General features: G+C 39.0%; 1 protein-coding gene across 2 annotated transcripts in view; it reads right to left on the bottom strand.

The window, feature by feature from the left end:
• Nucleotides 1–25446, bottom strand: part of RECQL (RecQ like helicase) — a 48043-nt gene that overhangs the window by 22117 nt on the left and 480 nt on the right. Inside the window, exons 2-6 of one of the 2 annotated variants that reach the window (XM_001502159.5) lie at nucleotides 23343–23390; nucleotides 12488–12685; nucleotides 11451–11630; nucleotides 8590–8696; nucleotides 5935–6133 (exon numbers count right to left, since the gene is read on the bottom strand). In XM_001502159.5, coding sequence (XP_001502209.3) covers nucleotides 5935–6133; nucleotides 8590–8696; nucleotides 11451–11630; nucleotides 12488–12685; nucleotides 23343–23390 — 732 coding nt within the window. Of the gene's footprint in view, nucleotides 1–5934; nucleotides 6134–8589; nucleotides 8697–11450; nucleotides 11631–12487; nucleotides 12686–14363; nucleotides 15989–23342; nucleotides 23391–25446 lie in introns of those variants that run through there. The other variant, XM_023643215.2, reaches the window with a different exon arrangement.

Raw genomic sequence — 25446 nt, forward strand, 5'->3', positions numbered from 1 at the left:
AAACTGAACCCCATCCCCCTGAAAACAGGAACGAGACAAGGATGCCCTCTATCACCACTCTTATTTAACATAGTACTGGAGGTCCTGGCCAGAGCAATCAGGAAAGAAAAAGGAATAAAAGGAATCCAAATAGGGAGGGAAGAAGTGAAACTCTCGCTGTTTGCAGACGATGTGATCTTATATATAGAAAACCCCAAAGAATCCATTGGAAAACTCTTAGAAGTAATCAACAACTACAGCAAAGTTGCAGGGTACAAAATCAATTTGCATAAATCAGTAGCATTTCTAAACTCCAATAACGAACTAACAGAAAAAGAACTCAAGAATACGATACCATTCACAATCGCAACAAAAAGAATAAAATACCTTGGGGTAAATTTAACTAAGGAAGTGAAGGACCTATATAATGAAAATTACAAGGCCTTTCTGAGAGAATTGGATGACGACATAAGGAGATGGAAAGACATTCCATGTACATGGATTGGAAGAATAAACATAGTTAAAATGTCCATTCTACCTAAAGAAATCTACAGATTCAACGCCATCCCAATCAGAATCCCAATGACATTCTTTACAGAATTAGAACAAAGAATCCTAAAATTCATATGGGGCAACAAAAGACCCCGAATTTCTAAAGCAATCCTGAGGAAAAAGAACAAAACGGGAGGCATCACAATCCCTGACTTCAAAACATACTACAAAGCTACTGTAATCAAAACAGCATGGTACTGGTACAAAAACAGGTGCACAGATCAATGGAACAGAATTGAAAGCCCAGAAATAAAACCACACATCTATGGACAGCGTATCTTTGACAAAGGAGCTGAGGGCATACAATGGAGAAAAGAAAGTCTTTTCAACAAATGGTGCTGGGAAAGCTGGAAAGCCACATGTAAAAGAATGAAAATTGACCATTCTTTTTCACCATTCACCAAAATAAACTCAAAATGGATTAAAGACCTAAAGGTGAGACCTGAAACCATAAGGCTTCTGGAAGAAAACGTAGGCAGTACACTCTTTGACATCAGCATTAAAAGGATCTTTTCGGACACCATGCCTTCTCAGAGAAGGGAAACAATAGAAAGAATAAACAAATGGGACTTCATCAGATTAAAGAGCTTCTTCAAGGCAAATGAAAACTGGATTGAAACAAAAAAACAACCCACTAACTGGGAAAAAATATTTGCAAGTCATATATCTGACAAAGGCTTAATATCCTTAATATATAAAGAACTCTCGCAACTCAACCACAAAACATCAAACAACCCAATCAAAAAATGGGCTGGAGACAAGAACAGACATTTCTCCAAAGAAGATATACTGATGGCCAATAGGCACATGAAAAGATGCTCATCATCGCTGATCATCAGGGAAATGCAAATCAAAACTACACTAAGATATCACCTTACACCCGTTAGAATGACAAAAATATCTAAAACTAATAGCAACGAATGTTGGAGAGGTTGCGGAGAAAAAGGAACCCTCATACACTGCTGGTGGGAATGCAAACTGGTGCAGCCGCTATGGAAAACAGTATGGAGATTCCTCAAAAAACTAAAAATAGAACTACCATACGATCCAGCCATCCCACTACTGGGTATTTATCCAAAGAGCCTGAAGTCAGCAATCCCAAAAGTCCTGTGCACCCCAATGTTTATTGCAGCACTGTTTACAATAGCCAAGACGTGGAAGCAACCTAAGTGCCCATCAACAGACGAATGGATAAAGAAGATGTGGTACATATATACAATGGAATACTACTCAGCTGCAAAACAGAACAAAATCATTCCATTTGCAATAACATGGATGGACCTTGAGAGAATTATGTTAAGTGAAATAAGCCAGCGAGAGAAAGATAATCTGTGTATGACTCCACTCATATGAGGAATTTAAAACTATGGACCAAGAACAGTTTAGTGGATACCAGGGGAAAGGTGGGGTGGGGGGTGGGCACAAAGGGTGAAGTGGTGCACCTACAACATGACTGACAAACATTAATGTACAATTGAAATTTCACAAGATTGTAACCTATCAATAACTCAATAAAAAAAAATACTACCTAAAAAAAAAAAAGAAAACAATTCCATTTACAATTGCATCAAAAAGAATAAAATACCTAGAAATAAATTTAACCAAGGAAGTGAAAGACCTATGTACTGAAAACCATAAGACACTGATGAAAATGAATTGAAGAAGACACAAATAAATGGAAAGATATTCCATGCTCATGAACTGGAAGAATTAACATTACTAAAATGTCCACGCTTCCCAGAGCAATCTACAGATTCAATGCAATCCCTATCAAAATTCCAATGGCATTTTTCACAGAAATAGACAAAACAATCCTAAAATTTGTATGGAACCACAGAAGACCCCATAGCCAAAGTAATCCTGAGAAAGAAAAACATAGCTGGAGGCACCATGCTTCCTAATTTCAAACTACATTACAAAGCTACAGTAATCAAAACAGTATGATATTTGCATAAAAAATGGACACATAGATTAATGGAACAAAATAGAGAGCCCAGAAATAAACTCATGCATATATGGTCAATTAATGTACGACAAAGGAGCCAAGAACAATGGGGAAAGGACAGTCTCTTCAATAAATGGTGCTGGGAAAACTGGACAGCCACATGCAAAAGAGTGAAACTGGACGCTTATCTTACAGCAAACACAAAAATTAACTCAACATTGATTAAGAAGTTTAATGTAAGACCTGAAACCATAAAATTCCTTAAGAAAACATAGGAGGTAAGCTCCTTGTCATCAGTCTTGGCAATGATTTTTTGGATTTGACACCAAAAGCAAAGGCAACAAAAGCAAAAATAAACTGGGACTACATCGAACCAAAAAGTTTCTGTACAGCACGTGAAACCATCAACAATGAAAAGGCAACCTACAGAAAGGGAGAAAATATTTGCAAATCATATATCTGATAAGGGTTCAATATCCAAAATATAGAAAGAATTTATACAACTCAATAGCAAAAACACAATCAGATTAAAAAATAAGCAGAGAACCTGTATAAACATTTTTCCAAAGACATTCAAATGGCTAACAGGTACATAAAAAGGTGTTCAACATCACTAATCATCAGAGAAACGCAAATCAAAACCACAATGAGGTATCACCTCACACTTGTTAAAATAGCTATCACCAAAAATAAAAAAAATAACAAGTGTTGGAGAAAAGAGAACCCTGGTGAACTGTTGTCGGGAATATAAATTGGTGCAGCCACTATGGGAAACAGTATGGAGGTTCCTCAAAAAGTTAAAAATAAAACTACCATATGATCTAGCATTTCCACTTCTGGGTATTTATCCGAAGGAAATGAAATCACGATAGGTATCTGTACCCCCACTTCACTCCAGCATTATTTATAACAGCCAACACATGGAGACAACCTAAGTGTCTGTCGACAGATAAATAAAGAAAATACGATACACACACACACACACACACACACACAATGGAATATTATTCAGCCATAAAAAACAAATTCTGCCATTTGCAACAACTTGGATGGAACTCGAAGGCATTATGCTAAGTGATATTAAGCCTGACAGAGAAAAACAAATACTGTATGGTATCAGTTATAGGTGGAATGTAAAAAAACAAACAAAAACCAAACTCAAACATACAGAGGACAGGCTGGTGGTTGCAAGACACAGGGAGCAGTCAAAATGGGTAAAGGTGTCAAAAGGTACAAACTTCCAGTTATAAGATAAATAAGTCCTGGGGATGTAATGTACAGCATGGTGACTATAGTTATAATACTATATTGTATATCTGAAAGTTGCTAAGGGGAATAAATCTTAAAAGTTCTTATCACAAGAAAAAAAATGTGTAACTGTGTGGTGATGGATGTTAACTAAACTTATTGTGGTAATCATTTCATTATATATATGTATCTCTTTCAAATAATTACGTTGTACACCTAAAACTAATACAATATTATACGTCAATTATATTTCAATTAAAAAATTAAAAACAAATACATTTCCAATAAACAATTAGGAATATAAATCTAAAATTTAAGAGAAAGATAATTAGACACAGGAATAATTTATTACAGCTTGGCAGCAGATCAGCAGAGGTGACACAAGTCATGGTAATACATAAGCAATGGTAATTATCATAAGTGATCAGCCACTCGGGTTGGAAATATAGGTCAAAGGTCAGAAATCTGACATTTTCAGTGGCTACCAGGTAACAGCTCTGTGGAGCAGTCTGGTTAAGACAGCAGGGTCCTTAGCAGAAAGCACAGTGTATATGCTGCCTAAGGCATTTAATTCAAATTTTAAAAAACACCTGTGCCCCAAATAATTCTGAAGGCAGAGAATTCTGTCTTCAGGCCACACGTTTACTATGCTTGGGGAAGAGTAAGAAAAGGTGAAGACAGATCACAACCATAGGGAACACTAATATTTAAGGAGGTGGCAAAGGAAGAACAAAGGAGGTGGTGAAGGAGGTGAGAATGGAAAGGAACAAAATCAAAAGCATTACATCATAGTAACCAAGGGAGGAGAAAGCAGCAGGTGAGAGGCGAGCAGAATGTAATGCTGTTGAAGTTAGGTGGGAAGAGGAAGGAAGACGAGACCACTGCACTAAGCCAGTGGGAAATGGGGTCACTGGCAACCTCTGAGTAGAGTGGTGGAGGCAGGAGCATGATTCAACGAATTCACAAAGGAAGAAAGGTGAGAAATGGAGATGGTGAGATCAGAAGGTGAGGTGAAAGGAAGAACAGAAATAGGGCAAGACCATAAAGGCGCAGAAAGGCTCAGAAGGGCATCTCAGTTACGTGTTTGATTTTAAGGAGATGGAAGATGCAGGAGTGAGGACCTCGACAGAGCAAGATCTTAAGAGGGCAGGAAAGGATGAAGTGGGAGTGGTCATCGTTACCCTTATGAAGAAATGGTCCTTTTTGCTTTAAAAAAATTTTTAAAAAGGAAGGGACAAGAGATGTCCATTCCTGACGGCACCTATTTTCTGGGAAGTAGCAGGCATCTGCTAAGTATGACTTAGGGCCTAAAGAGAAAGTTAATAGTATGGAAAGCTTGTCAGGAGAAATGTATAAAGGAGATGAAATTGGGACAAGTAAAGGATAGCCAGGCATGATGAAAGCTGAACTGACATGCAAATTCATGCAGCTATGCAATTTTTTTCTGACAATGTTTAGCAGCCAAACGGCAGAAATGGGGAAAGCAGAAGCCTGGATGATTCAGCATCTCAGTCTGGCACAGGGCCTCGAGCAGACTGGTGAAATGCCAGGCAATCCAGGAGAAAGAGAACAGAAGTGGCAACAGCAGGGAGTCTGGATGGGAAACGGAGAGACCATCATGTGGGTACTGGAGCCACGGACAAACACAAGGAGGGCCTACACAGGAACCGGGGAGGTCCACGTGAGTGTGAAGGCAGGTGGGAAAGAGGTTGAAATCATGGAGCAGGATTTAATTTTTTTTTTAATAGAATAAATCTGAGTAATCTGCTTCAGGCTATGACCATAGGATTAGGCTGGAGGAGTAAAGAAAAGGGTTACTAAAATATCCCACAGAACTTTAACACTGAGGAATTGTTGGGTGCAGATTCTAAAGTGGATGCTAACGACACTCAGAATGGTGACTAAAGAAGAGAGCTTTGAAGCAGACCCAAATTCCTCAACAGATCTGAAGGAGAACCTGGAGGTCAGTAAATCTTCATGGTTAAAGATGGAAGAGTATATTATTTGCTAATAAACATACGTTTAAAGGATAAAGGCAATTAGAGATTAAAGATTATGCCTCTTGGCTCCCCTTATATTAAAGCAAGAGAAAAATGAGTAATAACTACCTGAAAAGATAATTTTAATGGAAGCAGGGATTTCCATCATGTAGAGATGAAGAGGAAAATAGTCCCTAGCATCAAGGAGTTTTCTAGATACAACATACATACCAGGTCTGAAATCATGTCCCCAGTGACTACAGCAGTGAACTTCATCCACGGCAATTCGGGTAAATCTCCCTGCTTCATAGGCTTTCTCTAGTCTTGACATAAACATTCTGCTTTTTGAAATTTTCTCTGGAGTCACGTAAATTAGCTTGAGCTTGGAATTTTTATTTACCATTTCAGCATGAACCCATTTCACATGCTCCTATTCAAAGGAAAACCAGACACAGTGAGAGTAGAACGAAGCCAGCAGGCTGCACTACTAAGTGGTAAATGAAGACGTTCATGACTCAGAAGTAACAGCCTCAGGCTGTTTTAGCAGCAGATATTTAGTTCATTAAAATCAAGACCATGTCCCAGTACTAAACTTCATGGCAGCTGTGTAAATAGCATTTTAGTTATTTACTTACATCCAAATTGTTGATAAAAGAATAATCTCATTTCACAAAAAAGAACAAAAAATGAATGTGAAGACACTCCAGAGGCCGGCCCCGTGGCCGAGTGGTTAGGTTCATGTGCTCTGCTTCGGCAGCCCGAGGTTTCGCCGGTTCGGATCCTGGGTGTGGACACGGTACCGCTCATCAAGCCATGCTGAGGCGGTGTCCCACACAGCACAACCAGAAGACCGGGCCAGTCTCAACCATGGAGTATCTTATTATAAAAGAAAGCAAGGAGTGAAGCCGGCCAGGTGGCGTAGAGGTTAAGTTTGCAAGCTTTGCATTGGCGGCCCAGGGTTGCAGGTTTGGATCCCCGGCTCAGACCTAATACCTCTCGTCAGGCCACACTGTGGCAGCATCCTACATAAAATAGAGGAAGATTAGCACAGATATTGGCTCAGCAACAATCTTCCTCAAACAAAAAAACAAAAACAGATGTTAGCTCAGCGACAGTCTTTCTCGCCAAAAAAGTTTTAAAGAAGCAAGGAGGCAAAAGCTATGGGGAGGCAAACGCTATGGGGTAAAGGAAAAAGATTCAGAAGCCAACTTAAAGAGGCTCTCACCGCTCAAAGATGGGACTATTTCAGCATAAAAAATAACAACTATGAATTAAAATATATCAAATATGTTAAAAATCCGTAAGTTTAGAATGATTCTTAAAAAAAAAAATCTTATTGACCACCTTTGGAGAATGCTAGAAAACCACCTCTTTCTAAAAACTGGTAAGGAAAGGGAAATAATTTCCAATCTGCAAAGAGTTAATAAGGAAAAAGTTCTTTATAGAAAAAGTCTAGTTAATATATGAAGAATGAGTGATAGAAATCATCATTTTGTAATCCCTTAATTAATTAACAGCTCTAAGCTAGGCAATAATCATCAGTGGCTGCTAAAACCATCAAATTAAGAGCTGACAGAGAACTTGATAATTATAGAGCAGACAGAGACCACCTGACCCCTCTGATCAAGCCTAAGGTCACAAAAAAAATAAGGTGTTAGGTACCTCCCAAGTGATGCCATGGGAAATATACCCTTGCAAAAGAAAATAAAAAAATAAACAGCCCAAATACAATCAAGCTTTTAATTCTAATTAAAAGGAACAAGCTAAACACCATCACAAGGATGCAATCAGGAAAGTCTAGAATGTGGGAAACTACAAGACCGACCCTGCTTTCTTCAACAAATAATTTATAATTTGCATGGGAAACAAAAAAGAAATAAGGGGAACCTATGGATATATCAACCAAAAACATCATAACGCATGAATCTAATCTGGGCCTTGATTAAAAAAAAATAAGATTTGATGAGACAGAGAAATCTGAATATTTTTATTTGGTGATTTTAAGGAACTGATATCAAGATTTTTAGGTGTGATGATAGCATTTTAGTTTTTTTTTTTTTAAGTTACAGATACACACTGAAGAAGTTACAATTGAAATGATATGATGTCTGGGGTTTGTTTCAAATAAAGAAACCAAGGGAGAGAGGGGAGGGAAAATTCAGGGTGTATAGGTGAAAAAAGATTAGCTATATATTGATGACTGTTAAAGGTGGTTAATCGGTACATAGAAGTTTTATTCTCCCCACTTTCGTATACTTTTGAAAATTTCAATAATACGCTTTTAAAAAAAGAATAGCTGGGAAATGCTTTATTCAACAGATGAAGGTAAGAGAGTCCATTCCGAACCAGAGGAAATTCCACAGGGATAGGGTATCTTCTTAGTAATTCACTTTTTGTATTTACTTATATTGCACAATTAGAAATTCTTGCTTATTATTTTATAACGGATAATATAAAATAGATCAGCAAATGCTTACTGAAAGTGCCAGATAATAAATATTAGGTTTTGTGAGCCTTCCAGTCAACTACTCAACTCTGCAGAGATAGTGTGAAAACAGTTATAAACAACACGTAAATGAAGAAGCATGGCTGTGTTCCAATAAAACTTATATTGAGGAACACTGAAATCTGAATTCCTTTTAATTTTCACACTTCACAAAATATCATTGCTCTTTTGATTTTTTTTAACCACTTAAAAATATAAAAACCACTCGTAGCTCACAGACCATATAAAAATAGGCAGTGGGCTAGAGCTGGACCATGAGCGATAGTTTGCGACTCCTGATATAAACAGTTATCAGTTATAATTTTACAAGCAACTCGACTGTAGCTAAGGCTCCTACTTCAATGAAGAGTTTAAATTCAAAAAAAGTCACAGAAACATACCTTAGAACTAGAAGCATTTAACATGGTAGCTGAAATTCCTAATTGTTCTAAAACCATTAATTGGTCTTCCATAAGAGAGATCAATGGGCAAATCACAAGGGTAAAACCTAAAAGAGAAAACATCCACTTTAAGTTTTACACCACCTCCAGAATGAGTTTCAACTATTCACCTTCTTTATCATAACTTGTGAGCACCAAGCATCAATTCAGACTAATTTTCAATACAGCCTCAGCAATATACTACCTATTTCTTACCCTCATTAACAAAAGAGGTAGATGTGAATAAGTGATCAGAAGCCAAACAAGCAAATATAAGATTAAACAAAAATCTCCTCCCTTATTCAGTCATATAAAAATAAAGACAGATATTACCATTTTGAATTTACTATCATTTTTAACAAGCAGTGTTGGTAACCTCAGTAAAATAACATATATCAAGTCAAACACTATCCAGTTACATCAGGAAAATGTTATTCCAAAGCTTTCCAAACAAACATAGCAACCTGCATAATTAACAATGTAGTTACATGAGTATTCTTCCACTTACTATACCAGATTAATTCATTCTGAGTAGAAATCAGTGAATAGTTTATTGAATGAATGAAGTTCTAGTAATATATGCCCTTTTTCTTATAAATCAAACTGTTCACAGCTACAAAAGCCATTCTGCATTGTTAAAATCATACGATTTTTGTTTCTGTAGTTTGTTACTTAAAATAACTGGGATAGAGAGTACAAAAAATATACTTAGATTAAGATCTCATCAGGGATTTGCCCTCTCCATTAGTCTCTCTCCTTTCTTTTCACATTCTCCCTCATGACTGGCACCTTCTCATTATATTTAAACATGGTCAAGTCTCTCTGATCTTTAAAAAGAAAAACCTAGACACCTAATTCAGGGGCCCCTCTCTTTTTCTCTTCATAGCAGTTCTTTCCAAAGAGTGTGCCATTCACCAATTCCACTTCCTCAACTACTACTCTTTTCTAAGCCATTGCTATTTGGTTTCCACCCAATACTTCACTGAAATTGCTCCAGCCAAGGTCATAGATGAGTCCCTTGTCACTAAATCCAATGGAACTTTCGAGTCCTTATTTGACCTTTTGCCAACATTGTTCACTATTAACTACTCCCGCCTTGAAATACTCCCTTCTCTATGCTTCTAAGAACACCATACTCTCCTAATTATCCTCGTACACTTTGCTACTCCTTCTCAGCCTTCTCTGCAAGGTCCTCTTTCTCCGCTTATCCCTAAACTCTTGATGTTCTGCTTTCTGTTCTAGGGCCTCTTCTCTTCCCATGCTGCTCCAGATGATATAATTCACTCCCACGGCTTCAATAGCCATCTCCACACTAACAGCCTCCAACTCAGCTAACTCAGATCTCTCAGACCCAAGCTTTACACCCAAACATTCTCCTACTCACAGGACAACTCCACCTGGATGTCTTGCAGGCATCATACATTCAACATGCCCCAAATTGAATTCATCATCTTCCCTCTCTCTCTATTCCCAAATAAGTTCTTTCTCCAATGTACCCTATTTCAGGGACCAACTTCAACATCTGTCCCAGCCTAAAATTTGGGCATGATTCTAGACTATCCCTTCTCCTGCGCCCCAGCCAATGAATACCAAGTCCTACAGAATCTACCTCCTAAATATTTCTGGAATTCTTCTACCTGCTGGAATTATCCTTCTAAACCACAAATCTGACAAGCCTGCTACCTGAATAAAACCCTTCAATGACTTCCCACTAATCTAAGGAAAAGTCCAAAAAATATCTTTCAAGAATCTTAGCACCTGTCTTGCCCCTCACTGCCCCCCACACTAAAATTTTTCCAGGTTATTGAATACACCTTATCATGCATGTTCTCTCCTACTTTTGGGCTCTCACCAATACTGCTCCCCTGCACGAACACTCTTCCTTCCTCCTCTGATCTTTTTTTGCCTGTTTACCCTTTAGCTTTGAGCTCAAATGCCACTCCCTCAGGACAGCCTTCCCTGACAGCCGCTAGAGGAGATCTGTGCACTGATCGAATTCCTTTACCCTTTATCCTATTAAACCTTTATCACAAAACACTTACTGCAATTGCTTGCAATTACCGGTATTCTCTAGACCAGGGGTCAACAAACTAAGGGGCAGCTGCTTGTTTTTGTAAAGAAGGTTTTGTTGGCTCACGGCCACATCCATTTGTTTACCTATTGTCTATGGCTGCTTTCATGCTACAGTGGCAGAGTTCAGTAGTTGCCACAGAGACCGTACGGACCACAAAGCCTATAATATTTACTGACTGGCTCTTTAAGGAAAAGTTTGCTGACCCCTGCTCTATACCCTTAGTAGCCCCCAAACCACAGCATCAGTATCACCTGGGAGCTTGTTAGAAATGCTAGATCTTGGGTCTCACACTAAAACAGAATCTGCATGTTAATCGGATCGCCAGGTGATTCTTATGCACATTAAAGTTTGACAAAGCGCTGCTCTACGTCATGAGCTCTGTGCAAACGAGTGGACCATGCCCACTTTGCTCACTACTCTACGTCCAGTGCCTAACACCACAGCAGACACTCAGTGAAGACCTACAACTAGAACCCAGTTCTACCGATTCCTTTTCTAGTGCTTTTCCTCCTACGACATTCTTTTTAATTATGTTTCAGGAACCAAATAAAAGAATTAACTATTCTCAGAGTCTTGAACGTTCTCTCTTTAAGTGAACCCTTTAAATGTCTGTTAATACAGATAAATACAACAAAAATGCACTGGATATTTAGATAAGTACGGTTAGAAATTGTTTTTTAAAGACTTAAAAATATATTCAGAGAAATGACATTTCTTCAACTTAAAATTAAACTTTATTAATACATACCATCTGAACATAAAGCTGGTAACTGGTAGCATAAACTCTTTCCACCTCCTGTAGGCATAACAAGAAATACCTCCTTTCCAGACATTGTTACATTAATAGTTTCAAGCTGAAGCAGTCTGAACACCCGCAGTTTAAAGACATTTTGCAGAACGTCTTTAACTTTACCAGACCATGGAAAATCTAGAAAGAGAAAAATAAGCTAAACCTATTAGAATTACTTAGGATTATAAACGAGACACAAACATGAATGGCTGCTTTTATAATAAAGAACCGATAAACACAGATAAGAATTTTAATACTATACAAAATTTAACTTTTAAGTAATTTTGAGATTAGTTTAACTCACTAAGCTAAGCAAAAACAAATGTAATGATATATCATAAGAAATAGTACACTGGAAAATGAAAACATGTGCCAGCTCAGAGTTAACCTACAGGGAAGAGGAAGATGCCTGATCAGATATTTGAAAAACAATATGAATGTTGATCAGAGAATTCATAGTATCAAAAAAACTCAAATATCATGAACACAGTTAACAATTATCTGGAATTTTTGGTGTAAATATCTTGTTCAGACGTGAATCACTGGAAAACCGGCCCACAAAAGCATGGCAATTCCTTCGAGAGTTACACTATTCCTTTATAATTAAGGATAAACATGATGCGTGGCAGGATCTTGAATCAAGAAAGGTGTGTTCACTAGGGCGGGAAAAGGAACTAGACCTTGGCAAGGAGTTTGAATTTTTTTCTTAATTGCTTGTTTTCTAGTTAAAACTTAGAAAATTTAGTTAAAATAAATATCTTATTCTTCCAAGCATTGATTAATGTTGCTAGAACCATATTTGCAAAAAATAATAAAGCCTAAATAATAAAAGAATGTGGGTAAAGAATGGTCCGCCTACAAGTTTCCCACACCACATAAGGAACGGCCTGTTTCACCTGTAAGCCCCCTGGAACGCAATGACCCATGCACACTGAGTGAACTCCAGTTTAAAGAAACGAGAAGAAACAAAACTAGCAAAGAAAAAGAGGGTAAACCTTCTCTATTCCAAGCAGCAGGTGAAGAATCACATTCGTTGCTTTCCCCAGCACCACAATCCTCTAAACTCTGCTTTATTCTGTTTGTTAGGATGTTTTTTTTCTGAATAAGCTCTTGTTGCCTTTCCAGAAGTTCTTGAAGTTGAACCTCTACTGCATGTAGTTCACTGGTTACAGAATCCAATTCCTCAGTTAGAGCTACAAGGCAGGAAAAAAGACACAATGACAAGACAGAGTTAATTACAATTTTAGGTTTCCTTATTGATCTTTGGATATTCCTCACCATCTAAATCATACAGACAAAATTACAGTAGCATGGCACAGAGGTTAAGAGCACGTGTTTTCGAGTCACACAGACCTGAGTTAAATCTTAGGTCCTCTTCCTACCTGCTGAGTGACCTCAGGCTAAGGTATTTAACTAGGCCTCATTTTACCCAAATGTAACATGGGGATAATACATAGCTTTCATGGTATTATTATAAAGAATTAAGTGAGATAACACATTGAAAATTCTTTTGTTTCTAGATTGGCACCTGAGTTAACACCTGTTGCCAAACTTTTTTTTTTTTTTGATTCTTCTTCCCAAAGCCCCCCAGGACATAGCTGTATATTCTAGTTGTAAGTGCCTCTGCTTGTGCTGAAGGTTCTTAACATGGTACCTGGTACACAGTTAAGCATTTAATAAATGATAATTATTATTTTTATTATGTTGTAGGGCAGCAATCCAACAATCTCTTAAATCATTTAAGCAAAGTGACCAGACTTTGAAGCAAAAGGAAGCTATTTAAAAGTAGTCCCCTAAGTATTTAGCTATTATTTCACAAAAACATTCATATTTGGTTTCATATGGTTGCATGATAAAAAGTCAGTGATTATAAACAAGATGACATCACAGTAAAAAGAGAAATCAAGTGTGCTATTGGAATTGGCATTATAATTCTATCATAACTAACTTATAAAGAAGCTTTAACATCAACAGATGAATGGATAAAGATGTGATATATATTTATATATATACATATATGGAATATTACTTAGTTCTAAAAAAGAATGAAATCTTGCCATTCCCAACAACATGGATGACCTCAAGGGTATTATGCTAAGTGAAATAAGTCAGAGAAAGACGAATACCGTATGATTTCACTTATATATAGAATTTTTAAAACAAAATAAATAAACAAAAAAAACAAAACCAGACTCACAGATACAGGGAACAGACAGGTGGTCACCAGAAGTCAGAGGGGTTGGAAGGTAGGCAAAATGGGTGAAGGGGATCAAGAGATACAATTCCAGTTACAAAATAAGTAAGTCATAGGGGTGTAATGTACAGCATGGAAAATATAATCAATAATATCCTATTAACTTTGTAGGGTGACAGACGGTAAGTAGACTTACTGTGGTGATCATTTATAATGTACATAAATGTTGAATCACTATGTTGTACACCTGAAACTAATATAATATTGTATGTCAATTATACTTCAATAAAAAAGAAGCCTTAACATATGATTCTAATCAATCCGAGTATTAAGGTCAAAATGAGATTTCTTTTGACACCACATGAACGGAAGCCAGAAACATTTTAAAGATGTCCATGGTGCTTCGGAAAACATCTGCCTGCATTAGTGCCCAGCTTTAATGCCTTTCCATGAGATGAAATCTTATGGTTATGATTTAAATTGGATATTATGGTGGCTTTGTAACAACTGCCAGAATTCCCTTCCCTATGATTCTCAGTTAGGGTTGGCCACAAGTGAGCTCTGCGTGAGATTTGGGAGGTGGAAATGAAATGGCAGCCAGATTGACATTTGGACGGTCGGCGTAGGGTCAGGTGCTGTTGCGACTCCCCCACGTTCTCATGGATCTGCTGGCTCACCTTTTGGCATGGGACAGTAGCCAATTCCTCTAGCTCCTGCTGAATCTCCTTGGGGCAGCAGCTTGGTCCACAGCTTCGTCAGCTTCTCTGAGGAAGAGAACCTTGGCCAGGTTCATCTGCAACTTTCTTTGGCAAAGGCACCAGCTCTTCTGCAGGGCACCAGCATCCTGGAAGTCAGAGCCCTGGGGGCAATGACACACCAACACGGCTCCCATGAAAGACAGATGGGTTCCACTTTGTCCTTGTGGATTTCAGCTCATCCTTACCCTCGCACACTCAACATCCATCTTCCTGTCTCTACTGCTGCACTTTTGACTTCAAGACCAGCAGTTGACTGCTTAACCTGTCCCATGATCATGTAAGGACTAATCCCTATAATAAATCACCTGTATCAGTTATAATGATTCAGCTTCTCTCATTAAACCCTAAATCAACACCAAATGTTGTTCCAGAGGAAGAGAAACTTAAAGGCAGGTTTTCTGAATTGCTTCTGGGCCAGCTGGAATTGGGTCTCTGATCTGATTAGAATTAAAAATATTAATGACCCTTGTTTGCAGTGGTAAAAGGAATAATGGTATGCCAGGGCATGCAGTAGGTAGAGTTTTTGAAATTATAATCTATAGACACCAATAATCAGTATCAAGAGAAGGCCAGGCTCTGGGTGACCATGTGTTTGCTGTCACAGAACATTTTTGTGAGAATACTGGGGTTGATTGGTTGCTTCTAAGTATGCTGAAGAACTTGAGGAGAGAAATACAGGATCTGCATTAAGGGACCTCGAAGTTTCTTTGATTGTCCAAAAGGAAACCCTCATCTCCTGTAGCTACAGGGCCAAGATCACTGAATTCCCATGCAAACTGAATTCCCAACCTCACAGGGACTCTTATGTTAAAGTTAGTGCATTGATCAGGAAGGAGTGAGACTCCACAGTCGGGATGGGAATATCTGAGCCGATTCCAATGGAGCAGGAGACCTTCAATCACTAAATTCTACCAAGTCTCTTTTGCCCTTTCTCTCTTTTCTCAGCCTCCTTCTGCCTGAAATACCTGTAGTGGTCTTTCCTAAGGTAGTTGCCTTGCAAGGGATTGCTAATCCCCCTAAGGTTCTGCCCCACCCACCCCTGGCCCCCAGAGCTTCAAGAGCTAGGAAACTCAAGAGGAAGAGGTACAAAATTGACCTGTGAGAAGACACAAAACACACCAAAAGAGTTGCATTTGCCAATATATATCACTATAATTCTAGGGAATATATGTGGGAAGAGATCCTAAGGGTAATAAATCAGGGTGGACAGAATATAATATTGAAAGAAGCTAAAGTTATTGATATGGACTCAATAAGAAATGCTGGATTGAGTGTGCTAAATATAGTGGCCAGGAGTGGATCTAATAATTTATTTAGTTGGTTGTCAGAAACCTGGCCCCAAAGATGAATATCAGAAAGTTGGGACGGAATGACACAGTTATAGAGTCCAACGAAGTTGAAGGACTAGCACTTCCTGGGTATGCTTTAAAGGCCAGGATCCAGATGCTTAAGGAGATGGGAGTGCCAGAGTGGATTATCAGATGGACTGACCACCCACTCTCTTGTTGTCCCAGGTCAACAAGGAGGATCTAGAGGACACTCCCTTCACCAAAGCTGTGAGAAATACATTAGTGAGGGGAGCCCCAAGCATCCCTGAAGAGTTCTGGAGTGGCTGTTCTCTGTAAGCCAGGAATGATCGTGGGAAGTACTGCCTTTGAACTAGACTACCTGAATCACTAAGAATGACGGATTCCAAGGTATTGGAGCTAAATGGTACTAACTCAATTCATGACCAAAGAAAAGGCAGATGTGGTTGCCATAACAGGCAATAAGAGCAAAAGCAGTAATCAGAATGGTCTGACCCACAGAGATCCTCAGCATTGGCTGGTTGATCATGATGCCCCTAAAATGGAAATAGATTACTTGATTTGTATACGCAGAATACAAAGCCCTCATTCTGGTCAACAGAAGACTGATATGAACCACCACGACAGAGTTACAGTCCTTCAAGCAGCTGCCAGAAATGAGCCAATTTACAGACCCAGAGTCTGCTGAATAAAGTGGAGGTTGGGGACCTTCGAGAAAGGATTCTACTACACAGCTAAACATTTACGTAGTAAATCTTTCCATTAGCCTTCTCCAGAGAAACTTATCCTGGTAACTGCGTATTAGGGGAGGGAAAACAACTTCTCAGGAAAATAACTCATTACTAGACATTAACTCTAAACTGATAATTCCTGGAGGACCAAAATGCCATGGCGATTCACCAGTCAGATCATAGACTGGACTGATGCAAGTCAGGTGGTCAACGCCATTTTGCTCAGGTCCATCATATAGTGGGCCCAGGAGGTCCTCTAACCCACTGGGTGGCTATTTCCCCAGTTCCAGAATGTGTAATTAGAACAGATGTATTCAGCAACTGACCAAATCCACACATTGGTCCCTTTGCCCATTAGTAAGGACTATTATGGAAGAAATGACCAAGCGGAAGTCAGTATAACTGCCCTTACCTACCAAAACAGTGAATAGTTTTGTTTCTCCCCTACCTAGGATTGATAGGCCCAGGAATCAGGGGTGGAAATGGGAGTGGCTCCTCTTATTATTACCTTCTAGTGATCCACTAGTGAAATGTTTGCTTGCCATCCCTGAAACTTTGGACTCTGTTGGTCTAGAGGTCTTACTTTGCAAGGAAGAAACGCTTCTACCAGGGGAAAAAGCAATGGTTCCATTTAACTGGAAGTTGACTGCCTCTTGGCCACTTTGGGTTCCTCGTGCCAGTAAGTTAACAGGCATAGAGGGGGTTACAGTATTGGCTGGGGTGATTGATCCTGACTATTAAAGGGAAATTGGATTGCTGTGACACTATAGAGATAAGGAGGAGTAGGTTTGGAATGCAGGGGATCCTCTAGGACGCCTTTGGGTATTGCCATGTCCTGTGATTAAACTTAATGGAGAACTACAAAAACCAAATACAAGCAAACTACCGAGGCAAGCCCCCACCACACAAGGACCCAGGGCCATGTGAGGTGCTTCCTGAGAGCAAAGGCATACGGAATGGGAAGCTGAAGAAGGTAGTTATAAAATAACTACGACCACATGACCAGCTGAGAAATGAGAACTACAACAGCTATAAGCATTTCTTCCTGATTTAGATATTCATACATAAACCACATTTGGGTTTTTTTTTTTTTTGGTGGTGGTGGTGGGTTATGGATTGATTCACTGATTGATTTTGGTCCCTTCTCCTATTCTCCTAACATCTAAAATAAAATGTGTCTCCAGTAGCTGATATTATATCGCAGATTTCAAGTTAGAGAACTATCAAGGGGGATGTGATTCAGCATGAAGAGGAATGAGGATCTTCCAAAGACGAATGAAAAGACTATGTGCCTTCTTTGGGGGAGAGGCCAGTGTATATTTGGTTGTACAAGGGACAGTTGTGTCATGTTGGGCAAGCAGAGATTTGGAAGGTAGAAGCAAAGCAGTAGGTATATTTTCCTTATTTAAGAAGGTCAGAGTAAAGTCAGCAACTCCAGCGGCTGCTCGATATCCTTGGGGAAACAGCAGGGCCCACAGCTCCTCCAGGTCCTCTTGGTTCTCCTCCTTCAGCTTCTCGGAAGCCTCAGCCAGGCTGTACGCACCTCCATGTGGAAGTACACCAGCTCTCTGACGGGTCTGCTGCATCATCCAAGTTGGAGGCTTTGAGACAATGAGAGCCCCATATAGGTTCCGGTAAGAAACATCTTTACAGGTTGCTGCCTGTTTTTGCACTTCCCACGGCACATCCATCTTCTCTTCTCGACTGCTGGCTCTGCTGACTTTAGGCCCAGTGCCAGACACACAGGCAACACCCATCAAGAAAGAGCTCAGCCACTCCCCATAATCACATAAGGTGTAGTCCCGACAGCAAATGCCTTACATCACTCACGGTGGCTCTGCTTCTCTGATCAAATCCTACCGGACAGAGATGTGAATGTCAACCCATGCTGACTGACCCAATTCCTGATTGACTAAGAATGTAAGAAAGTATAGCTAGTTGTAATAAATCAGAGTCTTTTAATGTTTTTGTTCAAATTATACCATTTCCTTTTTTTCCCTAACATTGGCACCTGAGCTAACATCTGCTGCCAATCTTTTTTTTTCCCCCTTCTTCTTCTTCTCCCCAAAGCCCCCCAGTATACAGTTGTATATTCTGGCTGTAGGTCCTATGTGCTATGTGGGATGCTGCCTCAATATGGCCAGATGAGCGGTGCCATGTCTGTGCCCAGGATCCAAACCAGGGAAACCCTGGGCCGCCGAAGTGGAGCATGCAAACTTAACCACTCAGCCACGGGGCCGGCCCCTAAATTACACCATTTCTAATGCTGGCAAGTACAACACAAGACTTTTACTAGAGGAGATGAGATTGAAGAGTCAAGTGAAGGATTTCAACAATCCATAATGAAGAGGGACTATAAGCCACAGCTACTATAGCTCAAGAGCACAGTGAATTGAGTGCGGATGGCACTCCAGCGTTGCTAAGCTTACAGCTGAGGCATGGGAGGTACCACTCTTCAGAAACAGCACATTTTCTACCAGCATCCCAAACTGAAGTTGACAATGAAAGGAAAGTGATTAGCCACCATGGAAGCCATCAAATGCAAAGCAACAAACCGTGTGAAGGCAATTTCAAAGAGGCATTTCCAATATAGTTGAAGTGGGTAGAACAATAGAAGAGGTGGGTTTATCTGAAATGGCAACAATATTGTGAATGCAATTATTCAAAGTAAGCATCTCTTCTTAAATAAAATTTACCTATTTCATTATTCAGTTACTTTTAACTCATATCCTACTGATAAAGCTTGAAGTCTTATTAAGTAGAATAACTAACATACACAATCCAAAAATTACCATATTGAACTGAATCTCTTAAATCCCCATTTTCATCTCTAAGTAAAGAACACTTGGGTTAGTATTTAATAGAACTTAAATTGCTACCAGTTATTATTAACAATTAGACTGTGAGAATGAGTCGTGAGACAAAGCCAAAACTTACATAACTATTTTTTTTATATTTATATTTACATAAATTGTAAAGTTGGGGGGAGGGGAGAGGATTCCATATTTAAGAAAACCATTTCTTTAAAGTTTGAAAAGAACCTAACCTCGTTTCCCACTGCCGAAGCTAGTATGCAGCAAAGGCCATATTCACTATACCTCACAAAAGACTGAAAAATCACTATAGCTTAAGTTCCCCACCCCTGCCACCCACCTCTTAACCAAACAGATAGCGAGATCTCACTGATAAGCACAATACAATCTGGTCAAGTTTACAGAAACAAATAATGGATGGAATACATCAAAATACCAAGAGTAGCTGCCTGGAAAAGGCAGAATGGACGTTTTCCTTTTACCCTTTAAAAACACTTAACTCCACTTATAAGAACTTATCTTAAGGAAATAAACAGAGAAGCACACAAGGCTGTAGATTCAAAGATGTTCAATACAGCATTTTTTATGTTTTAAAAATGGAAACAGACCAAGCAAGATGGCTGAGGAGCCAGCGTCCACGCTGCAGCTCCCTCCCTCAACTGCTGTGATGGCGAAGGACCTATGGAGGTCTCCCCAGGAACAGCCACTCTGGAGCCCCCTTCTTCCCCTGCAGTCTCCCTCGGAACAAAGGAACCTGACACCAAGAAAAAAAGTGACATCCTGCTAAAGGCTGTGGGAGACAGCCCTACCATGACGACAAAGTGGGATGTAGAGTGAACCCGAACCATCCACGGACTCATTGACTTCACCAAAAAGTTCCTTAAACTGTAGCCTCAGAACAGTTGTGTATCTATGTGAATCAGTCCTGTGCCCCGTCCCCAGATGGGGAAGTTGGAACCCTCTATGAGTGTTTTTTGTTAAACTGGTCCTACATCTGCAACTCTCAGGCATGGGGATAAACTACAGAGGAAAAGATCTTGCTATCTTAAAATGAATCTTCACAAAGGTAACAGCTCTGAAAAGTTTTGCTACTTGTAGCACGAAACTCGTGCATATGATCTACTCAACATGTATCTACTACGACCCATGTTTATGCATAGAAAAACATCCAGAGGAGATGGACTCACAAAAATGGGATTGGTATTAACATACAAATCATCAAAACGATTCACATGAGAGTCTACCCATTACTACAACTCTTGCCCAGATGTGCCTCCAAGGTCTTGAAAAGCAGCCTGACTGTATAATGTACAAAGCTGCTTTATTACCAGCGCTCAAAACCACTGAAATCGTTTCCTTGTAGAATTAGCGCTCTGCTGATTTTTTCCCACTGTAAAAGCCAACTTACTAAAGGATTCTTTTTGTGCTTATTCAGGTAAGTTCAAATTGTCTGGGCCATGGGATATGCCTTTTCTCATTCACATTTTACATCTACAGTGCTACCTTATAAAACAAAGTCACATTGACCTGCTGGCTTTATCGCTCACGTACTCCAGTAGAGGGCAGCGCAGTGGACAGAAAGAGTTGGGCAGTTTGGTTTTACATCTTTTCCAGAGGATAACGGAGGAAAAAAGCTGTTCCTGCTAATTTCTAGCAAACACCTAGCCGAGAGAGCGCTCCTGCTGACACACAGAAAGACTACTTCAGAGAATATGTATGGTTGAGATTCAATTATTTTATTGGAAAACAGAGGGAATTTTACAAATTCTGGACAAAGGAGTCTACAGCTATTTTCAGTCCCACCATTTAATGATTCTTGAGTCCCAGAGGTTATAACTGTGGTGTTATTCTGTCTCTTATTTTCCCAGCATCAAAAGCACTCAATGAGTAAACCTGGCAATATCTTCCAGCTTTTTATAATGGATTTTCCAACTTGAAAATGCTCAAGAAATAGTCTTAGGTTTTATGTGTATTTCATGCCATGACTAAAAGTACCATTTTACGGATGCTACTAGACTGGTATTTGTTTGAAGTGAGATTTAACTTTTTTCTTCATTCTGTATTATATTAGTAATGCAGCATTAAAAACAAAGCATTCCAATAAATTGAATGGAGTGTTCAAATAAATAAATAATAAAATGGAGACAGTCTAAAAGTTCAATTCTAAAAGATCAAGTAATATTATTCATTTAATGTCACTTCAAAACAAAATACAGTGCAGATATTAAAAATAGAATATTTACAACATAGAATTTAACAATACACTTATATTCTATATTTACATTATGTTTTTTAAAAATCACATTACAAAACAATATGTACAAAATGTTAAAGTGTGTATTTTTTGTTTTGTTTTGTTTTGTTTTGCTGAGGAAGATTTGCCCTGAGCTAACATCTGTGCCAATCTTCTTCTATTTTGTATGTGGGTCACTGCCAAAGCATGGCCACCACCAAGTGGTGTGGGTCCACATCTAGGAACCCAATCTGGGCTGCCAAAGTAGAGCATATCAAACTTAACAACTAGGCCATGGGGCCTGGCCCCCAAAATGTTAAAAATTTTGTTGAAAAATAATACATCTAAATGCTACAGTATTAATCTGCATAGTGAGATTAGAAGTGATTCATATTTTCTACTTTATAATTTCTTTGGTTCCTAGAATTCTATCAAAAACCATATCATTCCTTGGAACCCTTATGCATCGCTGGTAGGAATGTAAAATGGTGCAGCCACTATGGACAACAGTATGGCAGTTCCTCAAAAAATTAAACATAGTGGAGCCGGCCCAGTGGTGTAGCGGTTAAGTACGCATGCACCACTTCGGTGGCCCAGGGTTTACCGGTTCAGATCCCAGATGCAGACCTGAGCACTGCTTATCAAGCCATGCTGTGGCAAGTGTCCCACATATAAAATAGAGGAAGATGGGCACAGATGTTAGCTCAGGACTAATCTTCCTTAGAGAATTGGTGGCAGATGTTAGCTCAGGGCTAATCTTCCTGAAAAAAAGAAATTAACCATAGAAATACCATGTGACCCAGCAATTTCACTTCTAGGTGTATACCCAAAAGAACTGAAAGCAGGGACTCAAATAGTTATTTGTACATCAATGTTCATAGGGGTGTTATTCACAATAGCCAAAAGGTGAAGCAACTCAAATGTCCACTGACAGACAAACAAAAGGTGGTATATACATACAGTGGAATATTATTCAGCCTTAAAAATATACATGTTACAAAATGGATGAACCTCAAAGACATTATGCTATGTAGAATAAGTCAGACACATAAGGACAAATATTCTATGATTCCACTTTTATATGACATACCTAGAATTCAGAGAGTCAAATTTATAGAGTCAGAAAGCAGACTAGTGTTATCAGGGGTTTCAGGGAAGGCAATAATGGAGAGTTATTGTTTAATGGGTACAGATTTCAGTTTGGAATGAGGAAACTTCTGGAGATAGATATTAGTGATGGCTGTACAACAATGTGAATGCATTTAATACCACTGAACTGTACGCTTAAAAATACTTAAAATGGGGGCTGGCCTGGTGGCACAGTGGTTAAGTACACACATTCTGCTTCGGCAGCCCCGGGTTCACCAGTTTGGATCCCGGGTGCAGACCTACATACCGCTTGGCAAGCCATGCTGTGGCAGGCGTCCCACGTATAAAGTAGAGGAAGATTGGCACGGATGTTAGCTCAGGGCCAGTCTTCCTCAGCAAAAAGAGGAGGATTGGCAGCAGGTGTTAGCTCAGGGCTAATCTTACTCAGAAAAAAAAAATAGTTAAAATGGTAAATTTTAAGTATATTTTACCACAATAAAAAAAAAATCTGAAAAAACATCATTTCTATCATCAGAATTTTTAAAACAAGTATTTTTTAAATTTATTTTTATTTACTTATTTTTATTAAAACTCTTTTTTAGGGAAGTTTAGGGTTCACAGCAAAATTGAGAGGAAGGTACAGAAAAAATCAAATACTATTTTCAAAGAACATGCAATTACAAACAGAACAGAATGAACTACACAATGTAATCATTTCCACTAACCTGAAACGGATGCCATTCTAAAATTGAATTGGAGATCCAAATTTCTTTCTAAAAATAGGGGAAAAAAAGACATAGTAACAATTTCTTTAAGGCAGTACTAGTGATAATGCTCAATCAATAATAATCTGTCATTACTAGGCATTAAAAGTGTTAAAAAGTAAATTATATATTGCAGTGACCTTTCAGTAAGGACTATTGATTCTTTCCATGAAAATTTTTATGGAACATCCACTAGATTTCAGAGAAGTGGCGAAAGTCAGTAAACATATAATAACAAGTACAACATCAATAACATCAAATATCCACCAGAGACAAAGTAATGCAGCAAAAAAGACTGAAGCTTTGAGGCTAAACAGATTTCGCACTAAACTACTGAGATATCTTAGTGAAGTTAAGTAACCTGTTCCTCTCAGCCTCTTTCTCCATCTGTAAAATTGGGATGAGAGAACCTATCTTATAAATAACAAGTGGGATAGATTCAAATGTCCCAGATTAAGCAAAATCCATCAACATAAATACTCAAATTAATCATTTAGCATTTTACTGAATACTTGCTTTAAAGAGTTACATTTAGGCTCAGTTTTAAAGAGGAATTGGTACTGTGTGGAAGGGTCAGATTTCAGAAGGAGAGAACAGGAAAAGGTCAGAAGTGGGGAAAAACATGGCTTATAGTAAGGAATTCTAAACACCTATGAATGACTAAAACTTAAGATACATATGAGCAAGTGGCAGGAGATGAGACTTGAGGGTAGAAACTTTAGATGGCCCGTAATCCCCATGAACACCTCTCCCAACTCTGATACGGACAAGCAACATTTTCTAAAACTAACTTAGAACGTTCTCCAAAAGTAGCTTCAGCATCACCCTACCCTTACCCAGACTGCTGAGCTTACGTCCATCCTAATGTAGAATTCTGAAGCTACCACTAGGCTGGAAAAATAGGCAGGGTCTTCTGTGCCTTGCTAAGGAGTTTGGAATAGCCACACCACTAAAAGATATTTAAGTAGGGGAGTAAACCAAGGACTTCTAATTCTTTGGCTACATAAATATCTCTTTATCACTTTGTGGAAATCTAATTCTCCTTCTCTAGACTGTAAGGTTTCCAGCAGGGCAGGGCAGCGGTTGAGTCTCTTCACCTTTGTGTTCACATAGCCCAGCAAAGTGCCTGACACACAGTGCAGGCTCAGGTTTGCTGAAATCAAAAGCAGAGGCCTTCTCCACTCTTATGAAAGAAGATAACCTGTAACCATTTTTTCCCCAGTTTTAAACAACTCCTTTGATTATACTGTTAAAAAACTGCTCATAAATTCCTTTCCCAAATGATGTGATCTAACAGCAAAAGATACTTCAACACAAAATATGTTCAGAAATTAACGAGCTATAGCAGGTCTGTCAGTCAGAAGTATAAGGTAGGCACTGTTAAAATCAAAAACAGAGACCAGACCTGAAAATTCACTGAGCAGACGAAACCATTTTAGTCATATAAACAAAGTTTAATTTAGTTTATTTTGTAAGAGTAACGTGACCTGGGACATTTCTTGCTTACGCCTCTGGAAATCATATGCAAAACTTACACTGTTTCCCAAGGTTGATATGAGGTAACCACTCATCAATTCTCTATCGTTTAAGAAAATGCTAATATTTTAACCAATCACTGTGAAGACTAAACAGTCACTACCTTCTCACTATATTAAGTGCTTTCTAGCAATATACCCCTGAGCCTCATTCCATGCTTTGGTCTGAGTGCTCCCACTTTGTGAACTTTTTGGTGTGTGCACAATACGCCTACTTTGGTGATTCATTCATTGATTTTACTTCCGCTACTTCTAAACTGTCGACAGCACTCACAGGAAATATTTTGGGCGGTCACAGCCAGTCATCGATGCTGCAGGAAATGCCACTAAGGTACCACGGACTAAATCAGACACGCATCTCCCCTCTCCCGCCTCCTGCGTTTAGAGGCAATAGCAATTTAATACCCTCCCATACATTTACACGTCCCCAGGGATATTTCCCGATAAACGGTGGTTACCAAGCTTTAGCGAGCAAGCTTCCTGCATGGAAAAGGCTAGAAATAAAAAGAGAACGGTCGGCAGTCGAACGT

This window comes from Equus caballus, chromosome 6, assembly GCF_041296265.1.
Source record: "Equus caballus isolate H_3958 breed thoroughbred chromosome 6, TB-T2T, whole genome shotgun sequence".
NCBI classification, from domain to species: domain Eukaryota; kingdom Metazoa; phylum Chordata; class Mammalia; order Perissodactyla; family Equidae; genus Equus; species Equus caballus.